The sequence below is a fragment of the Oryza glaberrima genome, chromosome 4 (assembly GCF_000147395.1).
Source record: "Oryza glaberrima chromosome 4, OglaRS2, whole genome shotgun sequence".
Taxonomy (NCBI): Eukaryota; Viridiplantae; Streptophyta; class Magnoliopsida; order Poales; family Poaceae; genus Oryza; species Oryza glaberrima.
In genome coordinates this window covers 24,385,777-24,405,330 of record NC_068329.1, presented here as the reverse complement: position 1 = coordinate 24,405,330, position 19,554 = coordinate 24,385,777, and the positions used below count along the sequence as shown (strand labels likewise).

Here is a 19,554-nt window from a genome sequence, read left to right as displayed (position 1 = left end):
TAAAAAACCGTTTTCATACGTTGTAGCAAAATGTTTTATAAGGTGATTTTGTTGTGTTTCAGCTTTTTAAATGATTGAAACATTTTCGATCTATTTAGTGAAACAATTCCGATCTACTTGGTGGAACAACGTGCAACATTTAAAAATAATTCAATAATAAGCTAAATATTTTTTCATCGGATTATATCCATGTGTGGTCTTGTTTTTTTTAAAAAAAAATCGAGCGCCCGATCCGTAGGTGCGTCGATTGTTTTCTAAAGTAAATTTCGATGGTACTAATAGTCATGAATGGATTTTAAACTGTTGAGGAAATATTCCCTTGTTGTTTGCAAATCATCCAAATAATTATGAAAGAAAATGGCAAGATATGTTAATATGTGATATATCACTCTGAAACATGTTGGTTAAAATTCAATTCCTATAAGTTAAAAAAAATCAAGTTCGATTTATATAAGTTAAAGAAGGAGTTAAAATTTGGTTTCTATATAAGTTAAAGATAAAGAAGACAGTCATTGCTCGTTAGCTTGGTGTAAGAGCATCTCCAACAACATCTCTATCTTCCTCTCCAAGTTAAAAATTGGCATTTTTGGACAAAAACGCACTCCAACAGACTCTCTATCTCCCTCTCCAAGCCATCCGGCTGGCCAAACCACTCCTCCCGCTGGCCAACTTTGGCCAGCCAAAATTGACTTGCCAATCATGGGCCCCACGCCTTTTCCCCTCTCCCTCTCCCCTCCCATATTCTCTCTCCACGCCCTCACCCTCCTCCCAGATTGCTCGCGCCGGCGCTGCCCCTCTGTCGTTGTTGCCCCTTGTTCGCGGCGCCGTCGACCGCTGCCGTCCGCTCGCATCCTTCGCCCGTGCTCGCCGCTGCCACTCGCTCGCATCCTCAGCCGTGGCTGACTGGTGCAGCGAGCAGAGCGGAGGAGGTAGTGCAACGGTGAGGGAGGGAGGGTGCGGCGGCGAGGGAGTAGCAAGGGAAGGAGGGGAGGCTCAACGGTGGATGGCTGTCGAGGAAGACGAGGTTGGCCGCGCTCCTATCGTCTTCTGCTGCCCGTGTTGCTCCCGCCGTCGCAGCCTCCATCCTCGCGCCACACTCTCGTCGTCCTCCGCCGCCCGCACCGCTCCCGTCGGCGCCGCCTCCATCCCCGCGCCGCTCGAGTCGTCCTCCGCCGCCGCGCCGTTCCCGCCGGCGCCGCCTCTATTCTCCCCACGCCACACTGCAGAGAAGAGAGGAGAGGAATAGGAGAGAAGTGGGTGAAGAAAAGGGGGAGAGAAGTGGAGGAAGAAGGGTTATTTGAGGCTGACATACGGGTCCCACGGTTATAGATTCATAATGGAGAGTATGGATGGAGAGTCAGTTGGAGCAACTAACTAGTTTGACTAGCTAAGTCAGATGGAGAGTTGGCTATATAGGTGTTTGGAGAGTCTGATTTAGAGAGACTGTTGGAGATGCTCTTACTGGTAAACGAAACATGGAATATTTCAGCCCAGATAGGCCCCAACTTCTCTCAACCGCTATCATGGGTCACAGATTTCAGCCCTGATAGCCCCCAACTTCTCTCAGCCCAGATACGCGAGTTGCCCATGAAACTGTGAGGCCTGAACGTTTATAAGCTTTGGCCCATTGTAAACACTATTCACATTGGATCTTGATGATTTCTTGAGGTTAGTTAGGCCTCATTGAGAATTGCAGTGGCTCCTCCCACCACTGAGAAACGAGCACAGCCTCATCTCACGCGGCACGATGCATTCCATCAAATCAAATCCAATGCACAGCCGCTTTGCGGTTACCGAAGCGCCCGTTTCGGCGAAGAGTCGCACAGCACAACTCCTCTTCAAAGCCCATCACTCACACGCGACGCGGCCGCTCAAACAAAAGCAAAAACCGCCCACTACTTTGCTCGATCGATCGAGAGGAGGATCGCGCAGACGTAGTTCGTGCGCCACCGATCGACGACGCGAGCATGGACGTGGACATGGAGAGGCCGCCGGCGGCGACGGCGCAGGGCGTGCGGCCCAACCCCGTCGTGGAGAGGAAGCTCGGAGAGCTGGACGCCTGCCTCGCCGACGCGATGTCCTCCCGCCCGCGGCGGAGCGACGTCGACGGCAGCCTCTTCGCGGAGATTCAGGCCAAGACCGACTTCCTAAAGACGCTTATCGCCGCGGAGGGGGAGTGCCACGGCGGCGCGCTGCCGGAGCACCTGGAGGAGGCCAAGGCGCGCTTCGCCGTCCTCAAGGGCGCGTTCGACAAGTGGGCGCGGCGCGACGACGCGGCGGCGCCAGCGGAGGAGGAGCAGCCCGACGGGGCGGCCGGCTCGGGGTCCGAGTGCTCGTGCACCGAGTCATGCTTCGGGGTCGAGGTCACCGGCTGCCTGGAGGCGACGTCCGACGTCGAGCGCGTGGCCGTGGAAATGGCGACGCTCGGCGCCACGTTCAACGCCGAGCGCAGGGCCGGACACAAGCCGTCGCCGTCGCCGGCGGCTGCGACAAGGAACGCTGCTCGGCGGCGCGGATGGAGGCGGAGCGCTGCTTGCTGCGGTGCAGCCGGCGCCGTGGCGGTGCTCGCGCTCGCCATCGGGGTGGCGATTGAGTTTGCGTCGGTGGCTCGCCAAAACGTTTACGTTGTTCCGACCTGACAGATTTGTTTCCCTTGTAATTTCGCTGTTTTTTTCGTTGTGGCTTCCTACAGTATTTAGCAACATGTAGAGTAGCTAAATTTCGCTCTTCCTGTTTCTTGTGTGGTATCCGACTACTCATAAACATGTAGTAGTTTACTGTAAGAAGTAAATCAAGGAGATATTGGTATTTTATAGTCTGCATACATTCTAAACTCTCTTAAATGTGTATGAAAAAATTTGAAAAAAAATCAACATGTGAGATAAAATTTAACAAGATAAATTAATATGTGATAGATCAATCCACAAACATACAAGATAAAATTTAACTTCTACATATTACAATAAAAAATTAACTGTGAATGTACATTAACTAGTTGTAATTTAATTTGTTTTATTTTTTGCAACAGGTAAAAGTTGAATTGTAACTTGCGTATTAGTGGAGTCATATATTACATGTTAACAAATCTTCTGATTTTTTTTCATTTTTATCATAACTATCTGAGTCATGCAAACAACAAGAATGTTCTCTCCGAGACTTTAAAATCCCTTATTTGTTTCTGCATATAAGAGATTATAATCCTGCATAAAACTTGTCTTAAATAGGTTAGTGGGGTTGCTTGGCCAAAGCTATGACGACTTGACGAGTCCTTGTCCATGGCAATCATCTGTGTCTGTTCATTTTGTCATCTAGGCTCATCTCTTCACTTCTTGAGTCAATAGAGGAAGTAATAAAACTTTGTTTTCTCTATCTATCACCGCATTACAGATCACAAGTACTTCAATTATGCTATACAATTTACATGAATAAAATGCAAATAGCTCGTCTTCTATCTGAAAATGTACAACCTATTGAATATTTTCTATGCGTACACTACTACTCTATTGCCTGTGACAGTAATATAGATAGCGGAGATGGTGCGTTAGCTTGGTGGAAATAAACAGAGATCCTTTTTGCGTAAACATATGACTAAACCTTGATCTGCTTCATGAAGTGCCCAATGCAGACAGATGACATGAAAACTAGCAGCACAAACATTGCTGAGAAGCCCTGTTGAGATGATCTTGCTGCCCTAAGTAGTTCCTGAAGCAATATTAAATTTAAATGTTCAGACGTTTGACAAAAAAATACAACTAATACTTGTCTAAGCAGTCGTTTTAAAAAAAGTGTGTTGCAGTTGTGATAATCAGGTGTTAGAATTTACAAGTTGTACACTGAGGTTGTTCATCAATATTGAGGGCATAATAACTCATAATTAGCAAAAGCCTGTAACTGAAATTGTAGTTCTGGTAACATTTAACTCGAGAGATAGAAAATGCCAAGCCAATTTCAGTCATGTTTCTTAAAGAATTTATTCTGTCCTTATATACCTACCACTACCGGTGCATCATTATTTCAGATGAGAAGATACAAACAGGAATAGCATTATTCCTACTCCAGTTTGTCGACTACTGTAGCTCAGTAACGCAAATGTTCCCTTCATGGAAACTAAAGGACTAGGGCTCATTAAAAGATCACCTATCTATCACCAAACGCCAATGCATCCCATATCCTAATTGATTAACCAATGCTGCTATTCAACAGTTTCCTGAAGTCAAAAGCTCCTTTGTACATATTTATCCAATAAAGATATCCAGATTCGGTGGTTTTATGTCACTCAAAAATAATTCGCTTTGTACCAAACTACCAATAGATTTGATTGAGTACGTGTCATTTTTGCAGAGTTCAATCCAGCTTTTTAGTGCAAACATATTCAGTTTAACAATATTGTTGCCTCAGGCATAATCAGGGTGAAAAAGTTAAGTATTATCACTATTTCCTTCAAGATATAAACATTGTTTCAAGAAAACGATTTAGAAGCAGGTACTGCAGTAGAATCCAACGCTGAAATGACAGGCTATTCAAAGAGCATAACATACAGGAAAAAGGTACTGAAATCTTACCATCTGTTGCTGAAGCTTCTGATTTTCTTCTACTGGATATTCTCTCTCTGCAACCAGCATTGATTCTACAGAGACACCCTGAACAGCCACACGCAAATGCAATATGAGCAAGGCAGAGCAAACTGATAGATTAAAGCGTCAGTTTACTGCAAAAAAATTCTGAGTATAACCCGCTAAATAGTATTGTCTCAACCAACCAAACAAGACAATACACTGAATTATAACATACAGGTTCTTTGTTTTAGGTATCATACTGCTGTACTGACAATGGCATGGTACCAAACAAGGTCACTTATCTACCCAGACAAAACAAACTGAAGAAAGAAGTTGACTACTAAACTTTTGATAATGACATCAAGAGTCTCATTCTGCAGGAGAAGCATCACAAGGTTGTTAGGTAAAACACGTTAGAGATAACTTTGACATGAAAATTTTTAGTATTACATTAGCTAACATGTGATTGTGATGAACCTGAAATTTGTGTTTTCTTTTAAAATCGGACATCGGCTCGTGTGCAATGTGCATTTTTACTATAGAAAAAGCATCAGAGTACACTCAATATTTTTTAAAAAATGTAAAACCCGGATGCCATTATGACAATGCAACCAACAAGACTATGCATCACTCATCTTAGTGACTAAAAAAACTTTAACCGAGCAAATGGTTACCTCAGCAGATGAAACTTTGTCTGCTGACCTATCGGTGAGTGTGGATACCTGAGAAGGAAACATGTATGATATTGTTTTCTCTGTAGCACCGAATAAACATCAATGCATGATATTACTTACAGTTACAGCATCAAACACTGATGTCATTTTCACTCCATGGCTCATGACCTCTGACTGAGGGGATGCATCCTCTTCCTCTTCCTCTTCCTCCTCAGGCACTGGAGAGGGAGGATTAGCAGCAACATACACCACCCGCAGCTTGAACTCCTCGATCACCCTGCCTGGCGCTTTAGTAAACTAGAAACCACAACACCATCAGCTCTAAATTTTGGTAAGCCCCGGCTAGAGATATCAGATATCCATGAAGATTGCTACAAGAACTTACCAATTCAGGGACAAAGTCTCTCATGGTCGCCCCATATCCAACCGCCACGCTCTGCACGAGGAACTTGTCCTTGCAGTGGTAATCGGATAGCATTTCAACGGGAGCCTGCATTGTAACTACACCGATTTCACAATTTCAGTAACGACATGAACACAACAGACCGATCGGCAAGTCGAGCAAATTAACTAATTAAGCACTGTAATAGTGTAATCATGTAGAGCAAATCAAGCAAACCTCACCTGTGATATCGCACGAGCTCCGGGGCGGCAGTATACCGCAGGCGTGCCGCACAGAGTACTTCCTTGGGTTCGTCGTTTTCACCTACGGATTGTCAGTTTTGCAGAACGAAAATCCGTCACCCTTTCCTCCAAACGCATCACATGCTCACAGCAGCATCAGCTCAGAGCGAGAAGAAGAACAGAGTATTCATTCACCTTGAACGCCACGTACTGGTTGGTCTTGTTCGTCAGCTGCATGCAGCAAGACCTCTTCCTCTTGTACTCATCTTATCAAACCACCGCATAAACAAGAAATCAAGAAGAAAATCAGTCAAGAAAAGCTTGAAGCCAACGCTGCGAACAATCAAGAGTTTGGTTCTTGGAAAGCACTTACAGGGGATCTTGAGCTCGGAAGGGTGCACACGAAGCAGCGTATTACTCATGGCTCCGATCGGACAGAGCGAGAGCGAGAAAGGAGGAGCAGCAACAGCGGAAAAGATTCGGCCTTTTGCTCCCTTTCCCGTTCCAAAGAACCTGTGTGACCTGGACGTCGCGGCGCGGGAAGTGGCTAAGCGGTTGCTGCCTCTTGAAGTAAAGTATACGGGCAAAATGGCGATGGTATGATGAGCGGATGGTGATCTGGAATTCTGGATTCCGTGGAGCAGCTCGGGGATCGGAGGAATAGGATATTGGCCTGAACTTTATGGTGGGATCGTTGCGGCAAATATCATATTTAAGGGATAGGATTAGAATGCTCGTCATGGTAATTGCAAAAACCTCCAATCCAATCGCATTCGTTGGATGCGACATCAACGTTGCCGATGTGAGTCCTCTGGATTTTCTTTTTGGTGTCAGCTTTGGGTATGCCCTTTTTTATATACTAGTATATTACTACTACTACTATTCTAGGATTTTTTCCCCCTGGAATGTGTAGCCTATTTCAGTTAACTAACTGCCTAATGCAGAAATTTATAGAACTCATAATGGGCACACTAGTTTGTTGCAAAATTGGCTAAAATTTCCATCTGCAAAGTGCATTTGCAGTTCTCTACTCTGAATCAACATCACCTGTCAAACAACCTCCACAAAGGATAATGTATCATGTAGCTAGAACTGGGTAATCCAAGATTTGGTAGAGTGTGGTAGGGTAAGCCTAACTAAAGGCCTCCTCAACTGCCTGCCTCTGCAGCTGAAACCTGAAACATTCAGCTAATTGATATTCCTGAGTTTTGTTTCCTTCTTATCTTAAAAGTGCACATTCGGTAGTGGTTGGGCAATCAATTATTGTTGAGATATCAGCTTCCAAGACTATACGAGTGCGAAATTGTTTGGGCTTGTTTAGATATCGACTGGATTTACCATAAATTGCAGAAGCACAACGTTCAAATGCCCCATGTATAATTCAGTTGTTCTTTCTCTAATTCAGTTTATCCATCATAATTCACGGCCGGCTTGACAGGCCAACACCACGTTGAGGCCCATTAATTGTCAGCCCAATGCTCACGTGGACTCAAAAGGCCCAAATAGCCTATTGGAAAAAGTCCACTTTGACTCCCTTAATTGTTCACCGAATCTAATTCGTGACCCTTAACTACAAAACCGGGCAGGATGACTCCCCCAATTACTAAAACCAATACAAATTGAATCCCTCAACGGTTTTGGAGGGTGGTTTTGCTGACGTGGCATGCTGACTTGGCCCATTATGCTGACTGTCAGCCCAGTCATGAGACCCACATGCAATTGATTAGGGAAAAATATAAAAAACGTAGGGCCAGCTTGTCAGGGCACTCTTCTCCCTCTATCTTTTAAATAAAAACAGCAGAGCAACCGCCGCCGGCAGCGATGGCGATGGCGGTGGTGCGGGTGGCAGCGGTGAATGGCGATGGCGATGGCTATTTGTGGCGCCGCTTCGGCTTGTCGCCCTCCTTCTCCTCCTTTGTGGCCGACTGCTGCGTCGCGCACGCCGCCCTTGTGGAGCGCGGCGCCACTCTCGCCGACTGCCTGGAGGTGGCGCGCTCGCTCCTCGGCGAGAACGGCTACACCATCACGCACTGCAGATGCGGGCCCGTGTGGCAAATCCTCCGGCGCAACCTTGTCGCCGAGACGCTGCACCTATCGCGCGTCCGCCTGGCGGGGAGGTCGAGGGAGGATACAACAGATCAACAGCAACTCGTGTTTCCTGGTAACAACTACAGAGCTGAGCAGGACACAAGCCGCCGCAAGATTTCATCAGTGATAATCTTCTTTTGAAAATTAATCATCAGTGATAATCGAGCGGGGCAGGCGTATCCTTGAGATCCATCCGCTGGAAATGGACATCCTGCATGCACATCACAAGCAAAAATAATTCAGTCATCACAAACCTACACAAAGCACACATCAAGATTGGGAATTCACACGCACGAACGTACTGATGCGAAATGGTTGACGTCGCGGTGGTGCGCCTCGTCGGCACGAACAACAACGACGACGTCCTTGAGTGTGGCGCCGGCGGGGAGCCGCCAGTAGTCGATGGCGATCGGCGGCGCGGGGACGTTCTCGATCTTGCCGGCCTCGATGTCCTTGAGGTACTCGGTGTAGGAGTGGATGACCTCCTCCTCGAGGTAGCCGACGACGCGGTGCGCGAGCTTGGGGGAGAGGAGGTAGCCGAGGAAGTAGGCGTTGAAGAAGACGCGCTGGACGGCGAGCACAAGCGTGCGCTCGTACCACCTCGGCTTGGCCACCTCCATGAAGGTCATGAGGTGCATCCGCTCGTTCTCGGCCTCCTCCAGCAGCGCGCGTATCCAGTCGCCGCTGTACTCGAAGCTAGTGGCGCTGGCTCAGTCCCGGGCCTTCCTCTCCGACTGCCTTATCAACGCCACCACCGGTCACCCCTTTATCTTTGAGGGCGCCTTCTTCCTCTCCCTCGCCACCCGCATCAACTTCGGCACCCCCACCACCGACCCCGTCCGCTACCCCGACGACTGCATCTGGGAGTCCGACATGGCGCGCAGCCCAACTTCCTCGTTGAGGTCGCGCCCGCTACCGCTCAGACCTGACCGAGGCTCGAGAGCGAAGCTCGGCGTCGCCCAGATGCGGAGCTCGGTGGCCGTCGCCCCCCGCCTGCCGTCGCCGACGCTGCCCCCCGCCCGCTGTCGCCGCCGGCGCCGCCCCCCTGCTGAATTGGGAGGGAGAGAGATAAGGGGGAGATTGGGGAGGATGAGGAAGGGATAGACTGCCATGTGGGCCCACAAATTCTTCTTCTATGTGAATGACAAATGGGTCCCACGTGTATGTTGTTAGTTATAATGCCACCTAAGCGTCACATCAACAGCAGACCAAGTCAACATTGCCATGTAGATGCCACGTCAGCGAAACCACTCTTCAAAACCGCCGAGGGATTCAATTTGTTCCGGTTTTAGTAATTGGGGGAGTCATTCTACCCGGTTTTCTAGTTAAGGGTCACGAATTAGATTCGATGAACAATTAAGGGAGTCTAAGTGGACTTTTTCCTTACAACAATATCGATCCCATGGGCCACCGTGGTGCAGGCCTAGTTGAAGGCTGCAAAATCCCCCTTCTACCCCTCCGTTCTCGATATATACGCCGCCGCCTAGATGCCATTCTCCTCTTCTCTCTCCTTCCTGGTGCAACACATCGATCTCAAATTCTTCACAGGTTTCTCTCATTTCCCTTCCCTTTTATTATGAACTTTTCGATCTTTTCTCCCGCGCGCTCTCAATCGGTTCGAGAATGAGAGGATTCGTTGTCGGCTCGCCTTGTGTTTTTGCCCCCCTTATTTTTTTTTTCGTTTCCAATTCCATGATATTTCACATCCAGGGTGCAAGTTTGTAGATTTGAATACTTTTAGGGGAATGCCATATATACTAGATCGGAACTGTTCATGGTGTAGTTACCTTTCTGGCATACTCCGTGACATGGTGTATTCATGCCGCGCACGAATCGCATCGATGTTTTCTGTTTCTGAACTTGATTGTCTAACATGTCGTTATTACTTTAGATCGTATTTATTCCATGATAGACTCAATGCATGTGCTGTCTATTTTGTGATGGATATTCCTCCCCCCCCCCCCCCCCCCCCCCCCCCCCGAAGAATCACTTCCTTGTAGTTCTCTACCGTCAGATTGAATTTTTACAGAAATTATGCATGATTGGTTTTTAAAATCGAAGTTTACAGCAATGCAAATTGACTTTGGTGCCCTCATGATTCACTTGGCAAAAGAGAAGTTAGGCGTACCTACCATGTCATTAAGGGTTAATGATCGATACTAGTTACTTATTGCTAAATGTTTTCTCGGGTAGCTTATCACTGTGGATGGTTGGCATTGCATTCGTAATAACTGAATCCTTCTGGTAAATGGCATGCCATTTTCAGATTATTTGAAGCAACAACAATTTGATTCTGCAATGTGGGCAGATCGGTGCATATTTGTACTTTGCTCTTTATTTGAAGGGAATGTTTATACTTTGCTCCAAGGCCTTTTCAACCAAAATATTGAGATAAACTTTTCTGCCCACAGGATAAAAATTCAATTTAGAGCGTTGAGATCAAAGTTTTTACTATGCCGACCATTATGTTGTTTTCATTCTTTCCTCAATGACAAGGACGCTGATGTAGCATAATTACTTTCTGCGGGATTAATCTGGGTGCAAAGGGGATTCCTGTTGGCTAGATGCCATTATATGAGTTTGCTCATGTACGCATGATGTCATGTAACTCATCTTGTATTTTGAGATTTTTCAAGATAAATGACGCCTCTTGGCTCTTGCATGCACCAATGCTATATGACCAGGTATATGCGTAGGGCGGATTACATGGTCTTTTCTATCTGGCTGTCATTTTTCTGATGCACATACCTTCTTGAACTGGAGAGTACATGAAGGTAAATCACATTTTTGTGATTGTAAAGTATATGTGCGTTTAGTTGCGTCATATTATTATCTTGTGTTTTTTTTTTCAGATCTCTGCTAACTTTCTGTTGAACAACTGTGCACGCACCTACACCAACAAGAAAACACTCAAGAAGTGGTTTTTCATTGACAAGACCCTGGGTTAAATCTAGTTGAAGAAGGCCTATTCCACCTCATTTTGGTAGTGGATATGAGCAACGGTTTGCCACTCATGACCAATCCCATGATCAAAAGCCAGCCAGTGTTGGCACTGCCTTCAAATCTAATGCCATGTTTGGTTACATCCAAGAAGCATCCATGTTCTTCATTGTGTGTGACATACATCAGTAAGCGTGAACTTGTTGAAGTCGTTGATGGACTTGTCGGGGTAATGATGACATCATCGAACCGTGAAAAGCCAGACATTGAATCTGGTTACGACGGTTCGTCTGATGAAGATTCCACTGAGAATTCTCGTGCAGTAAGTTGCTTCTTTCGGTTTTCTGTTATTCTCTTTGTTTTCTACAAAGGATTTTAATATGTTTATCTTTTATATCAGGAAATTTGTCCTTCTGCCTTATGTTTCTTCGACCAAATCGTAGCTAGTGCGCAAGACAAGAAGGTTGTGTTGTTTCTAGACTATGATGGCACACTTTCTCCTATTGTGAATGATCCAGAGAAAGCATTCATGTCCTCTGAGGTAAGCCAGCTGGTGTAAGATAAAATATGTATTGAAACATTGCTTTATGTATGTGCCACTTACTAATATTCTCAATCTGAATACCTTCCTTCAGATGCGTGCTACTGTGAAAAGTGTTGCAAAGCACTTCCCTACAGCAATAGTTAGTGGGAGATCCCGCGACAAGGTCTGAATATATTTTTTACATGTATTGGTCTTCACGTTTTAGTGTGACAATTATGTCAGTATGAAAATCACATATCTGATGTTTGATGCTGGCCTCTCCATGTCCAGGTGTTTGATTTTGTCAAGCTGACTGAGATATACTATGCAGGGAGTCATGGTATGGACATACTAGCATCTTTTGCAGATTCAGACAGTACCATAGAAAAGGTGAGTAGTTGTAGGATCATTTTAGGTTTCAGGCATGAATACATATATTTGTTGCTCTTACATTTTTAACGATTGAATTCATTACATACACGTCCCTTCATGTTTCATCATTTGAAAATATTGTTGAGCTCTCTATTGCAGACCAAAGAAACCAAGCTTTTTCAACCTGCAAATGAGTTTCTGACTATGATAACTGAGGTACTCTTTGTTTCAGTCATCAGAAAGCAATAGATCTGGATGGATGATATTGAAAATATTACTCTATATGCTAATGTGCCTGTGTACAATAGGTTTCCAAATCCCTGATAGAGGTCACTAAAGCGATTAAGGGTGCAACAGTTGAGAACAACAAGTTTTGCGTATCTGTTCATTATCGTAATGTCGACAAGAAGGTTTAGTTGGAACATTCTTGCCTCCCTTGTGGCCTTGTCGCTTTGCAACAATTGCAAGTTTTCTCCTATAAGTTTTTTTTTTCTCGAATACAGTTTCTCATATAATTTTCATCTGTTTCCCTCCAGAACTGGAAGTTGGTCGCACAGGTTGTCAACAATGTTCTAAAAGATTTTCCTAGTCTTAAAGTATCCACTGGACGGAAGGTAGAAGGATTAAAAAGATAGCAATGTAATATACTGTTCCTAATAGGCGGTTCATCATTTGTATGCTAAACAGGTATGCTATTATGCAGGTTTTAGAGGTTCGTCCAATGATCAACTGGGACAAGGGAAAAGCCGTCGAGTTTTTGCTTCGATCGCTTGGGCTAGATGATTCTGAAACTGTTCTTCCTATCTATATTGGGGATGATAAAACGGATGAAGATGCATTCAAGGTCACCTTTCTTCAGAAATTGCATACCACATTTTAGCTCCATCTTACTTCGAGCGTTAGTGAACTCAATTATTATTCCTTTTTTTTTATTATACGACCAGGTGCTTCGCGAGCGAAAGAATGGATGTGGGATTCTTGTTTCGCAGGTGCCCAAGAAGTCTGAAGCCTTTTTCATGCTGAGAGGCCCATCAGAAGTAGTGATCCTTCCTGTCATGCTTAACTTTTTTGCTGCCCTTCTGATTATGCCTAGTTAATTCAAAATTGCTTTGGTCATTTCACTTAACAATTGCCATGTAGGTGATGGAATTTCTCAGTTCCTTGGTGAGATGGAAGGAACAATCAACATCTGAAGATTGACAGCTTAGCCAATCTGTTTTAGTTGGGATAGCTAGCTGACGCTAGCGTTTTAGCATTCCCTGGGCGACAATTTTACAGTGCCCGGACGTGGAGCTGGATAGTAGCTAGATAGTTTAGCTCCCATAGTTGCAAAGAACCAGTCGATGCTATTCCGTTTCTTCTAATATTTATCATCAGAGGCAGAGTTCTAGTAGTTTTTTTTTTATGAAGTGAACAATCTTTCAGTTCTACCAGTGAAAATTCACAAGCATTACGGCACTGTGCTAATCCTGATATTTTCTCCATTAGTCTCCATCTTGGTTAGGTACCAGGATTTGCAATAATGTCAACTCGCATCCCCTTTCTCCCCTGAAAATGACAGGGAAAAAAAGAAGTTCACTGGACCCGCCGTAGACGGCGACGTGATTCTCTATATCTCTTAGACTAAATTGTGGGGTAGGATTCCGAAAATTCATGAATTGGTTACACCAGTTTACAACAAAAAAGTTCTTGTCTTAGTAATCAATTGAAATTAGTTCGATGGCATCGACCCCATCCGGTCAGCCTCGTGGATGCAGATGATGGTCACCGGGGTGTCCATTTCTTCATGACGTCTTCATCCTATCCATACAAGCTGGCTGGCAGCCCAATGATCGAATGCATGCAATGCATAAGATCTTTTCCTGGCTTTGCTGAAAGCTCACGAAATTAGGCTACAATTCACAATATATCGTTTAAACTAGAAAAAAAAAATGTTCCGCAGGTTTGCTCACCCGGCCCAAAACGAGCCTGACTTTTCTGAAGTTAGTACTACTACCACTACTATTTACGAAAACCAAACGTTAAAGCTGACAGCCGTTGCCCGTTATTACGACTTGTTGGAGTGATATCACTGATATGGCAACAACCCTCAAAACCGAGTCAAGTTCCCGTATAAATATTTCCACCACCTGTACATAATTCGCAAGAATTTTGAGTCAAGCCGTTTAAAAGATCCGGAAGTTTCGTACAGAAACCAAACAAATTTTGTACGAAAACCGCGGCTTTATATTAATTAATAATATAATAATATCATAATCCGAGTCTAAACGAACGGAAAGCGCGGCATCACGTAACAACCCTTTTTCCTTTCACTTCCCTAGTCTCGCGTCTCTTCTACTGCTCTCCCTCCACTTCGACTCCACTCCTCGTCTCCACGGCTGCACCTTTCCCACTCCCGTTGAGGCCGAATTAAAAATACCAAAAGAAAAAGGGAGAAATTCCACCGCCCCCCTCGAGGCCCAGCTCACCGGCGGCCGACGTCTCCGGCCATTCCCGGCGACCCTCCCCGCCCCCCCGCCGGCTCATGCTTCTCGGCTCGGCTCCGGCGACCCCCCGAGCGTAGCCAGATCTGGGCGTAGGTGGTGGGGGAGGAGGAGGACCTTGCTCCGTCGGGGATGGGGCGGGGCTGCGGCCGCTGGTGGTGGGTCGCCGTGGCTTTGGTGGTGGTGGCGGCGGCGGCGGCGGCGGAGGGGGCGCGTGAGGAGGCAGCGGTGGCGGTGGCGGTGGCTCCGCGGCGGCACGCGTACGCGGCGATGATGTACATGGGCACTCCCCGGGATTACGAGTTCTACGTGGCCACGCGCGTCATGATGCGATCCCTCGGGAGGCTCGGGTCGGACGCCGACCGCGTCGTGATCGCCTCCCTCGATGTCCCGCCGCGCTGGGTCCAGGCGCTGTAAGCCCCCCCTCTCTCTCTCTCTCTCTCTCTCTGAGTCTATGTCGCTCTCGCGCCACTAGCCTCACGGTTGTCTTTTAGCTTGGATCGCTGGGTAATGATCAAAATCTGTCTCCCTCGTAGATGTTCGATTTGTACTTTGGAGTATATTTGAATCGAGGTCTGATTCAGCTTTCTCTCTTCTTTTTTTTTTTCACGCGCTGGAGGGTTGACTTCGTGCCTGTTTTGTTGTTTGATGCGAATTTGTGGGTTTCTTAGTGCAAAGCTCTTCCCGTAGCTCAATGCAATTTTTTGGTCACCTTGCCTTTGCTGATTCTTATGAAGTTGTTTGGTTATTTGAGCACCGCGCTTGCCGTTTTATGCCAATTGATGACTATGTGATCGGTGCCACTATAAATGGCTAGAATCTCTTCTTCCCTGTCCGTATCAAATTCTTCGATTGTCGTTTGTTGCCTCTCTTAAGCTTGTTGTTACTCTCTCTTTTTTTGGCCTTGTTTTGCTGTATTTTTCTCTGAATTTTCTGGCTTGCGGATTGGCAGTGTCCTTGCCATGTCCTGGTTACTATTACTGTTTCTCCCCGTACTATTCGACGAAGATGCTGCTTGTTCGGAATGATATCCTGTAACTGTTACGTACCTTGTTACGGTCATTGAGTTTGCATATGCATTCATGTTGACTTTGTAGCCTAGAGTCATTGAAGTTTGTTGAGAGAGATTGTGCGTCCTGGTTGTGAGATATTCGATAAATTGTGATATTTGTGCTGCTAATTTCGACCTCAAGTTGCTGCGCAAATTGCAGTTAACTGATTAACTCATTGCCTAAGCTTTATTATAGAACAGTTTTTTCTGTTGGACTACTGATTTGGCCTTTGTTACAGATTTGTTCAAAAGTGGTGAGAATTGACCTGTTAATTTCCACTGCCGATTATTCTACATGGAAGTTTACTGATTGTGACTGCATTGTTCTATTACAATACTCCAGTTGGACTAGCATGTGAACCCCTCATATTGTCCAACTGACCACATGTGGATGTCGACCTGAGTTGATTTTGTCCCTGTTATGGCTTGTTGGCCGTTGCCTAAGAACTTACAGTTTCAGAGAATGCTAGCTTTGTTCTGAAGAATTTGTCAGCTTTCTTTGTATCCTAGTGGTCCATCCTTTCCCCTCTGTTCTGAGAATATCATACCTGTGCTGGCCAGATTGAGCATTTTTAATTGTGGAGTTTAGTAATAGATATTCAATTTAATATGGTATATGATTAGTTGAAGTAGGTAGCCATGTTGGGCCAGGAAGCTTAGCCATTATTGAGTCATGTAACTAGCAAGAGTATATAATATTATGTTATTGGCACTAATGAAGTTACAACTAATCATGGAGGAACAAATATGGACATAACAAAACTAGAGGAACATTAGTGATGTTGTAACTTATAAGTACCATGCAAGAATAACAGTGGCATTATTAGTGGAACCAATGAGGTGATTAATGGGGTAATAATACATGCATCTTTCAGAAAAAAAATGATATTTGAATTCAGTTTATCATTTGATAACTTAAGTTACTGGTAGAATTGGCATGCAATTATTGTTACTAGATATATTTTCCGTCAGCTGAAATACATGCTCTTTTTGTCTTGTGTGGTCTTGATTCTTCTAGTATTTATGCATCTTCAACTGTTTCTTTAGGAAAGATGATGGTGTGAAGGTGGTCTCTGTGGAGAATTTGAAGAATCCTTATGAAAAACAAGAGAACTTCAACATGCGATTCAAGTTGACTCTTAACAAGCTGTATGCATGGAGCCTAGTTTCCTATGACCGAGTTGTTATGCTAGACTCTGACAACATTTTCCTCCAGAACACTGATGAATTATTTCAGTGTGGCCAGTTCTGTGCTGTCTTCATTAACCCTTGTATCTTCCATACAGGGCTCTTTGTGCTTCAGGTAGGATTACTTGCTATATGGGTTTCTCCTTTCTTCTGCAAAATTTCTTTTAACTTTCTCCATGTAAGGAAAGATATTAGCTCTTAATCTCTTCATTACTAGGAATGACTATGAATCGACCTCCTTTAGTCCATTGCATCTACAAAGGCATTCTGTTTTGTTTAGCACTTCATATTAGGGGTGATCTAACTGCCATTTGATAAGTAATCCTTCATTATTGTTTTATTAAAAGACCTATGCAGTTTTGTTGCCAACTGGTTTACTGCAAATCTTTTACCTGAAATTAATAAGCTTGGTTTTAGAAGCTGCAAGCTTATATTGAATCTGTTTTCTTCCTGGATATTAGTCTTTAGCTTTCTGTTGGCCTTTCTCAAAGCACAGATGTATTTTTCAGGGGCGCGAAACACAGAATCTACAATACTTCTTAAATCTAAACCTATCTAATGCACGGGCCAATTGCTGTTTTTTTTGGCACAATATTCTGCAGTAGGCAAATTCAAAATGGTTATGACAACTCCTACTTTGTGCACTCATTTTTTTTTGTCATACTAACCAGTTGTTACTTATTAATCAACCTGATTTTCTCTAGTCCAGAACTATCTAAAGTTCATCAAATGAACCTGAATATTGAAATTTATGTCGTCATGAATATTTTTTTTCTTTCTATTTTGTTTTCAGCCCTCAATGGACGTTTTTAAGAACATGCTACATGAGCTAGCTGTTGGGCGTGATAACCCAGATGGTGCAGATCAGGGCTTCCTTGCTAGCTATTTCCCAGACTTGCTTGACCGACCAATGTTCCATCCACCAGTTAATGGTACCAAACTTGAAGGAACATATCGTCTTCCGTTAGGCTATCAAATGGACGCATCTTACTATTGTGAGTATCAATAGACATATACGAATTCGTATGCTCATGCATTTTCCCCTTAGACTAATGGGATATTTGTTCAGATTTGAAACTCCGCTGGAGCATTCCATGTGGGCCGAACAGCGTGATTACATTTCCTAGCGCTCCATGGTTTAAGCCATGGTATTGGTGGTCTTGGCCAGTTTTACCTCTGGGACTTTCTTGGCATGAACAACGCCGTGAAAACTTGGGGTGAGTAATTTTCTCAGATATTTTGTCTTGCATTTTATTTGCATGATTGAATTCTGATGTTAATAGAATCTTCCACTAATGCATTGCTTCATATTCAAAATTTGTTAGCATGGATCATGGATGGTAATATCATCCATAACAGTGTATCATGTGCACTCGTGTGATTGGTTAAATGCCCTTTGTGAATTGCTTTCTATCTTCTTTAGAATAAAGATGTGTAACAGGTCATTATCGAGCCTTTTACATTTTAGAATAAAGTTGCACAAGGCAAGGAATTATTGTGCTTCTTTTTTTTTGTCAGGATAAAGTTCCATAAAGTAGTGGATTGCAAAGTCTTCAACCTTCTGTCATGTTTTTTAGGATAATGAAGCATATAACAGTATTCATTTTGTTGCATCTTAATTTCTGAAGCACAGAGTGTTGCCTTTCCTGACTATATGTAAACTTGATGCAAAGCAGGTATTCATCAGAGCTACCGGTTGTATTAATCCAGGCCCTATTTTACATTGGAGTCATTGCAGTCACCCGACTTGCGCGGCCTAGTTTGTCAAAGATGTGCTACAACAGAAGAATGGAGAAAAGTACTATAGTTTTGCTCACAACACTCAGAGTAGTGGCAGCATGGTCCATACTTGCAGCTTACACCATTCCCTTCTTCCTGATCCCACGGACGGTGCATCCGCTACTAGGTTGGCCACTATATTTGCTTGGTGCTTTCTCCTTTTCTTCAATCGTGATCAATGTATTCCTCCTCCACCCCCTTGCGGTCCTCACAACATGGTTGGGGATCATCGGTGCTCTCTTCGTGATGGCATTCCCATGGTATTTAAACGGTGTTGTAAGGGCCTTGGCAGTGTTCGCCTATGCATTTTGCTGCGCTCCCTTGATCTGGGGATCTTTGGTTAAGACAATGAGCTCCTTGCAGATCCTGATTGAAAGGGATGCATTCAGACTTGGTGAACCTAACCAGACAGCCGAGTTCACGAAGCTTTATTGAGGTGTGTATTGCAGATACATGTCATTGCATTTCATCAGCTAATTCCGATTCGCATTGGCTATTCTGATGGCCAATTCAGTTGTACAAGTAAAACCGCAGATGAAACTACAGTTGCACCTTTAACACCACCTGAAACCTTTGGAGCCCGTGATATTCTTCGTAATTGCGTAGGTGACATACAGGGCAAAGGGAGAGAACATAGTTTGATGTTTGTGTGTGGGGGGTGTTGGTTGTGGAAGTGGAACTGTAGAGGAACATTATAGAGTAATTTTTTTGTTACTTCATTTACTGTTCCTCTAAAAGAGCCAACACATTCTTGGCTTTCTTGTAATTGATATCATCAGTTCCACACGTCCACTATCATGAGATTCAGGTGTTCTTTGCAAAATGCTGATTGGAAAAAGAAAACTATGTACTACCACTGGATATGCATTTGCCTTTCCCTATAGGGGTGGTGAGTGGTGACGTTGCAAACACCAAAGTAATAAGCTTTGCAAATATATGGCGGCACAAAATCCAATCGTCCACTTCAGAATGTTGTCTCGTCTTGACAACGACGTTGGATACGACAAAGGTGTTTCTCATGGGCACGGCCCAGTGATAGAGGTAACTGAGGTTATTATAGGTTCAACCCGGAAGAAACCCTCCTCTCAATGTCGATGTTTCAGTGTATTACAAGTGTTTTTAAATCTTTCCCGCTCTCTTCTTTTAAAAAAAACACATCACAAACGCAAACGCTCACAACGTTTGTGCACTCATCTCTATAAACGCAAACACGCACGCCCCACTTTTATGAACACCTATGAAAAACTAGGTCGGCATATCTTGCGCGTGCACACTT

General features: G+C 44.5%; 5 protein-coding genes across 5 annotated transcripts; 3 read left to right on the top strand and 2 right to left on the bottom strand.

Moving 5' to 3' along the window:
- Positions 1-1,904: 1,904 nt before the first annotated feature.
- Positions 1,905-2,815, top strand: LOC127769545 (uncharacterized). The gene has a single exon (XM_052295141.1). The coding sequence runs from the start codon at positions 1,968-1,970 to the stop codon at positions 2,637-2,639; it is 672 nt and encodes a 223-aa protein (XP_052151101.1). The 5' UTR covers positions 1,905-1,967; the 3' UTR covers positions 2,640-2,815.
- Positions 2,816-3,173: 358 nt separating this feature from the next.
- On the bottom strand, positions 3,174-6,514 carry LOC127769544 (vesicle-associated protein 1-3-like). Its single transcript, XM_052295140.1, has 8 exons — positions 6,228-6,514; positions 6,050-6,120; positions 5,855-5,936; positions 5,616-5,731; positions 5,351-5,527; positions 5,231-5,278; positions 4,563-4,640; positions 3,174-3,702 (listed from the first exon to the last, which is right to left on the bottom strand). Exons 1-8 carry the CDS (start codon positions 6,274-6,276, stop codon positions 3,589-3,591), a joined length of 735 nt encoding a protein of 244 aa, XP_052151100.1. The 5' UTR covers positions 6,277-6,514; the 3' UTR covers positions 3,174-3,588.
- A 1,579-nt stretch (positions 6,515-8,093) lies between these two features.
- LOC127770913 (ubiquinol oxidase 1c, mitochondrial-like) lies at positions 8,094-8,817 on the bottom strand. Its single transcript, XM_052296685.1, has 3 exons — positions 8,789-8,817; positions 8,245-8,647; positions 8,094-8,153 (listed from the first exon to the last, which is right to left on the bottom strand). Exons 1-3 carry the CDS (start codon positions 8,815-8,817, stop codon positions 8,094-8,096), a joined length of 492 nt encoding a protein of 163 aa, XP_052152645.1.
- Positions 8,818-9,458: 641 nt separating this feature from the next.
- LOC127769543 (probable trehalose-phosphate phosphatase 5) lies at positions 9,459-13,229 on the top strand. The gene is made up of 12 exons (XM_052295138.1): positions 9,459-9,490; positions 10,627-10,716; positions 10,795-11,204; positions 11,283-11,423; positions 11,518-11,589; positions 11,697-11,795; positions 11,937-11,993; positions 12,086-12,187; positions 12,314-12,391; positions 12,481-12,621; positions 12,722-12,814; positions 12,918-13,229. The coding sequence occupies exons 3-12, from the start codon at positions 10,935-10,937 to the stop codon at positions 12,975-12,977; spliced, it is 1,113 nt and encodes a 370-aa protein (XP_052151098.1). The 5' UTR covers positions 9,459-9,490; positions 10,627-10,716; positions 10,795-10,934; the 3' UTR covers positions 12,978-13,229.
- Positions 13,230-14,117: 888 nt separating this feature from the next.
- Positions 14,118-19,121, top strand: LOC127771301 (putative glucuronosyltransferase PGSIP8). Its single transcript, XM_052297182.1, has 5 exons — positions 14,118-14,673; positions 16,359-16,614; positions 17,293-17,494; positions 17,569-17,716; positions 18,176-19,121. The coding sequence occupies exons 1-5, from the start codon at positions 14,393-14,395 to the stop codon at positions 18,711-18,713; spliced, it is 1,425 nt and encodes a 474-aa protein (XP_052153142.1). The 5' UTR covers positions 14,118-14,392; the 3' UTR covers positions 18,714-19,121.
- Positions 19,122-19,554: the final 433 nt, after the last annotated feature.

What these genes read in the sequence shown, in the direction of transcription:
- LOC127771301 (XM_052297182.1), top strand. Translation starts at nt 14,393, where the DNA reads ATGGGGCGGGGCTGCGGCCGCTGGTGGTGGGTCGCCGTGGCTTTGGTG. An exon ending in CCGCGCTGGGTCCAGGCGCT is followed by an intron (nt 14,674 to 16,358) that starts GTAAGCCCCCCC and finishes CTGTTTCTTTAG; the next exon opens with GAAAGATGATGGTGTGAAGG. An exon ending in AATGGACGCATCTTACTATT is followed by an intron (nt 17,495 to 17,568) that starts GTGAGTATCAAT and finishes ATATTTGTTCAG; the next exon opens with ATTTGAAACTCCGCTGGAGC.
- LOC127769544 (XM_052295140.1), bottom strand. Translation starts at nt 6,276, where the DNA reads ATGAGTAATACGCTGCTTCGTGTGCACCCTTCCGAGCTCAAGATCCCC. An exon ending in ACCAGTACGTGGCGTTCAAG is followed by an intron (nt 5,937 to 6,049) that starts GTGAATGAATAC and finishes GACAATCCGTAG; the next exon opens with GTGAAAACGACGAACCCAAG. An exon ending in ACAAAGTTTCATCTGCTGAG is followed by an intron (nt 4,641 to 5,230) that starts GTAACCATTTGC and finishes GTGGCTGTTCAG; the next exon opens with GGTGTCTCTGTAGAATCAAT.
- LOC127769543 (XM_052295138.1), top strand. Translation starts at nt 10,935, where the DNA reads ATGAGCAACGGTTTGCCACTCATGACCAATCCCATGATCAAAAGCCAG. An exon ending in AAGCATTCATGTCCTCTGAG is followed by an intron (nt 11,424 to 11,517) that starts GTAAGCCAGCTG and finishes ACCTTCCTTCAG; the next exon opens with ATGCGTGCTACTGTGAAAAG. An exon ending in ATCGTAATGTCGACAAGAAG is followed by an intron (nt 12,188 to 12,313) that starts GTTTAGTTGGAA and finishes GTTTCCCTCCAG; the next exon opens with AACTGGAAGTTGGTCGCACA.
- LOC127770913 (XM_052296685.1), bottom strand. Translation starts at nt 8,817, where the DNA reads ATGTCGGACTCCCAGATGCAGTCGTCGGG. An exon ending in TCCCAGATGCAGTCGTCGGG is followed by an intron (nt 8,648 to 8,788) that starts GTAGCGGACGGG and finishes GGACTGAGCCAG; the next exon opens with CGCCACTAGCTTCGAGTACA. An exon ending in ACGTCAACCATTTCGCATCA is followed by an intron (nt 8,154 to 8,244) that starts GTACGTTCGTGC and finishes ATGTGCATGCAG; the next exon opens with GATGTCCATTTCCAGCGGAT.
- LOC127769545 (XM_052295141.1), top strand. Translation starts at nt 1,968, where the DNA reads ATGGACGTGGACATGGAGAGGCCGCCGGCGGCGACGGCGCAGGGCGTG.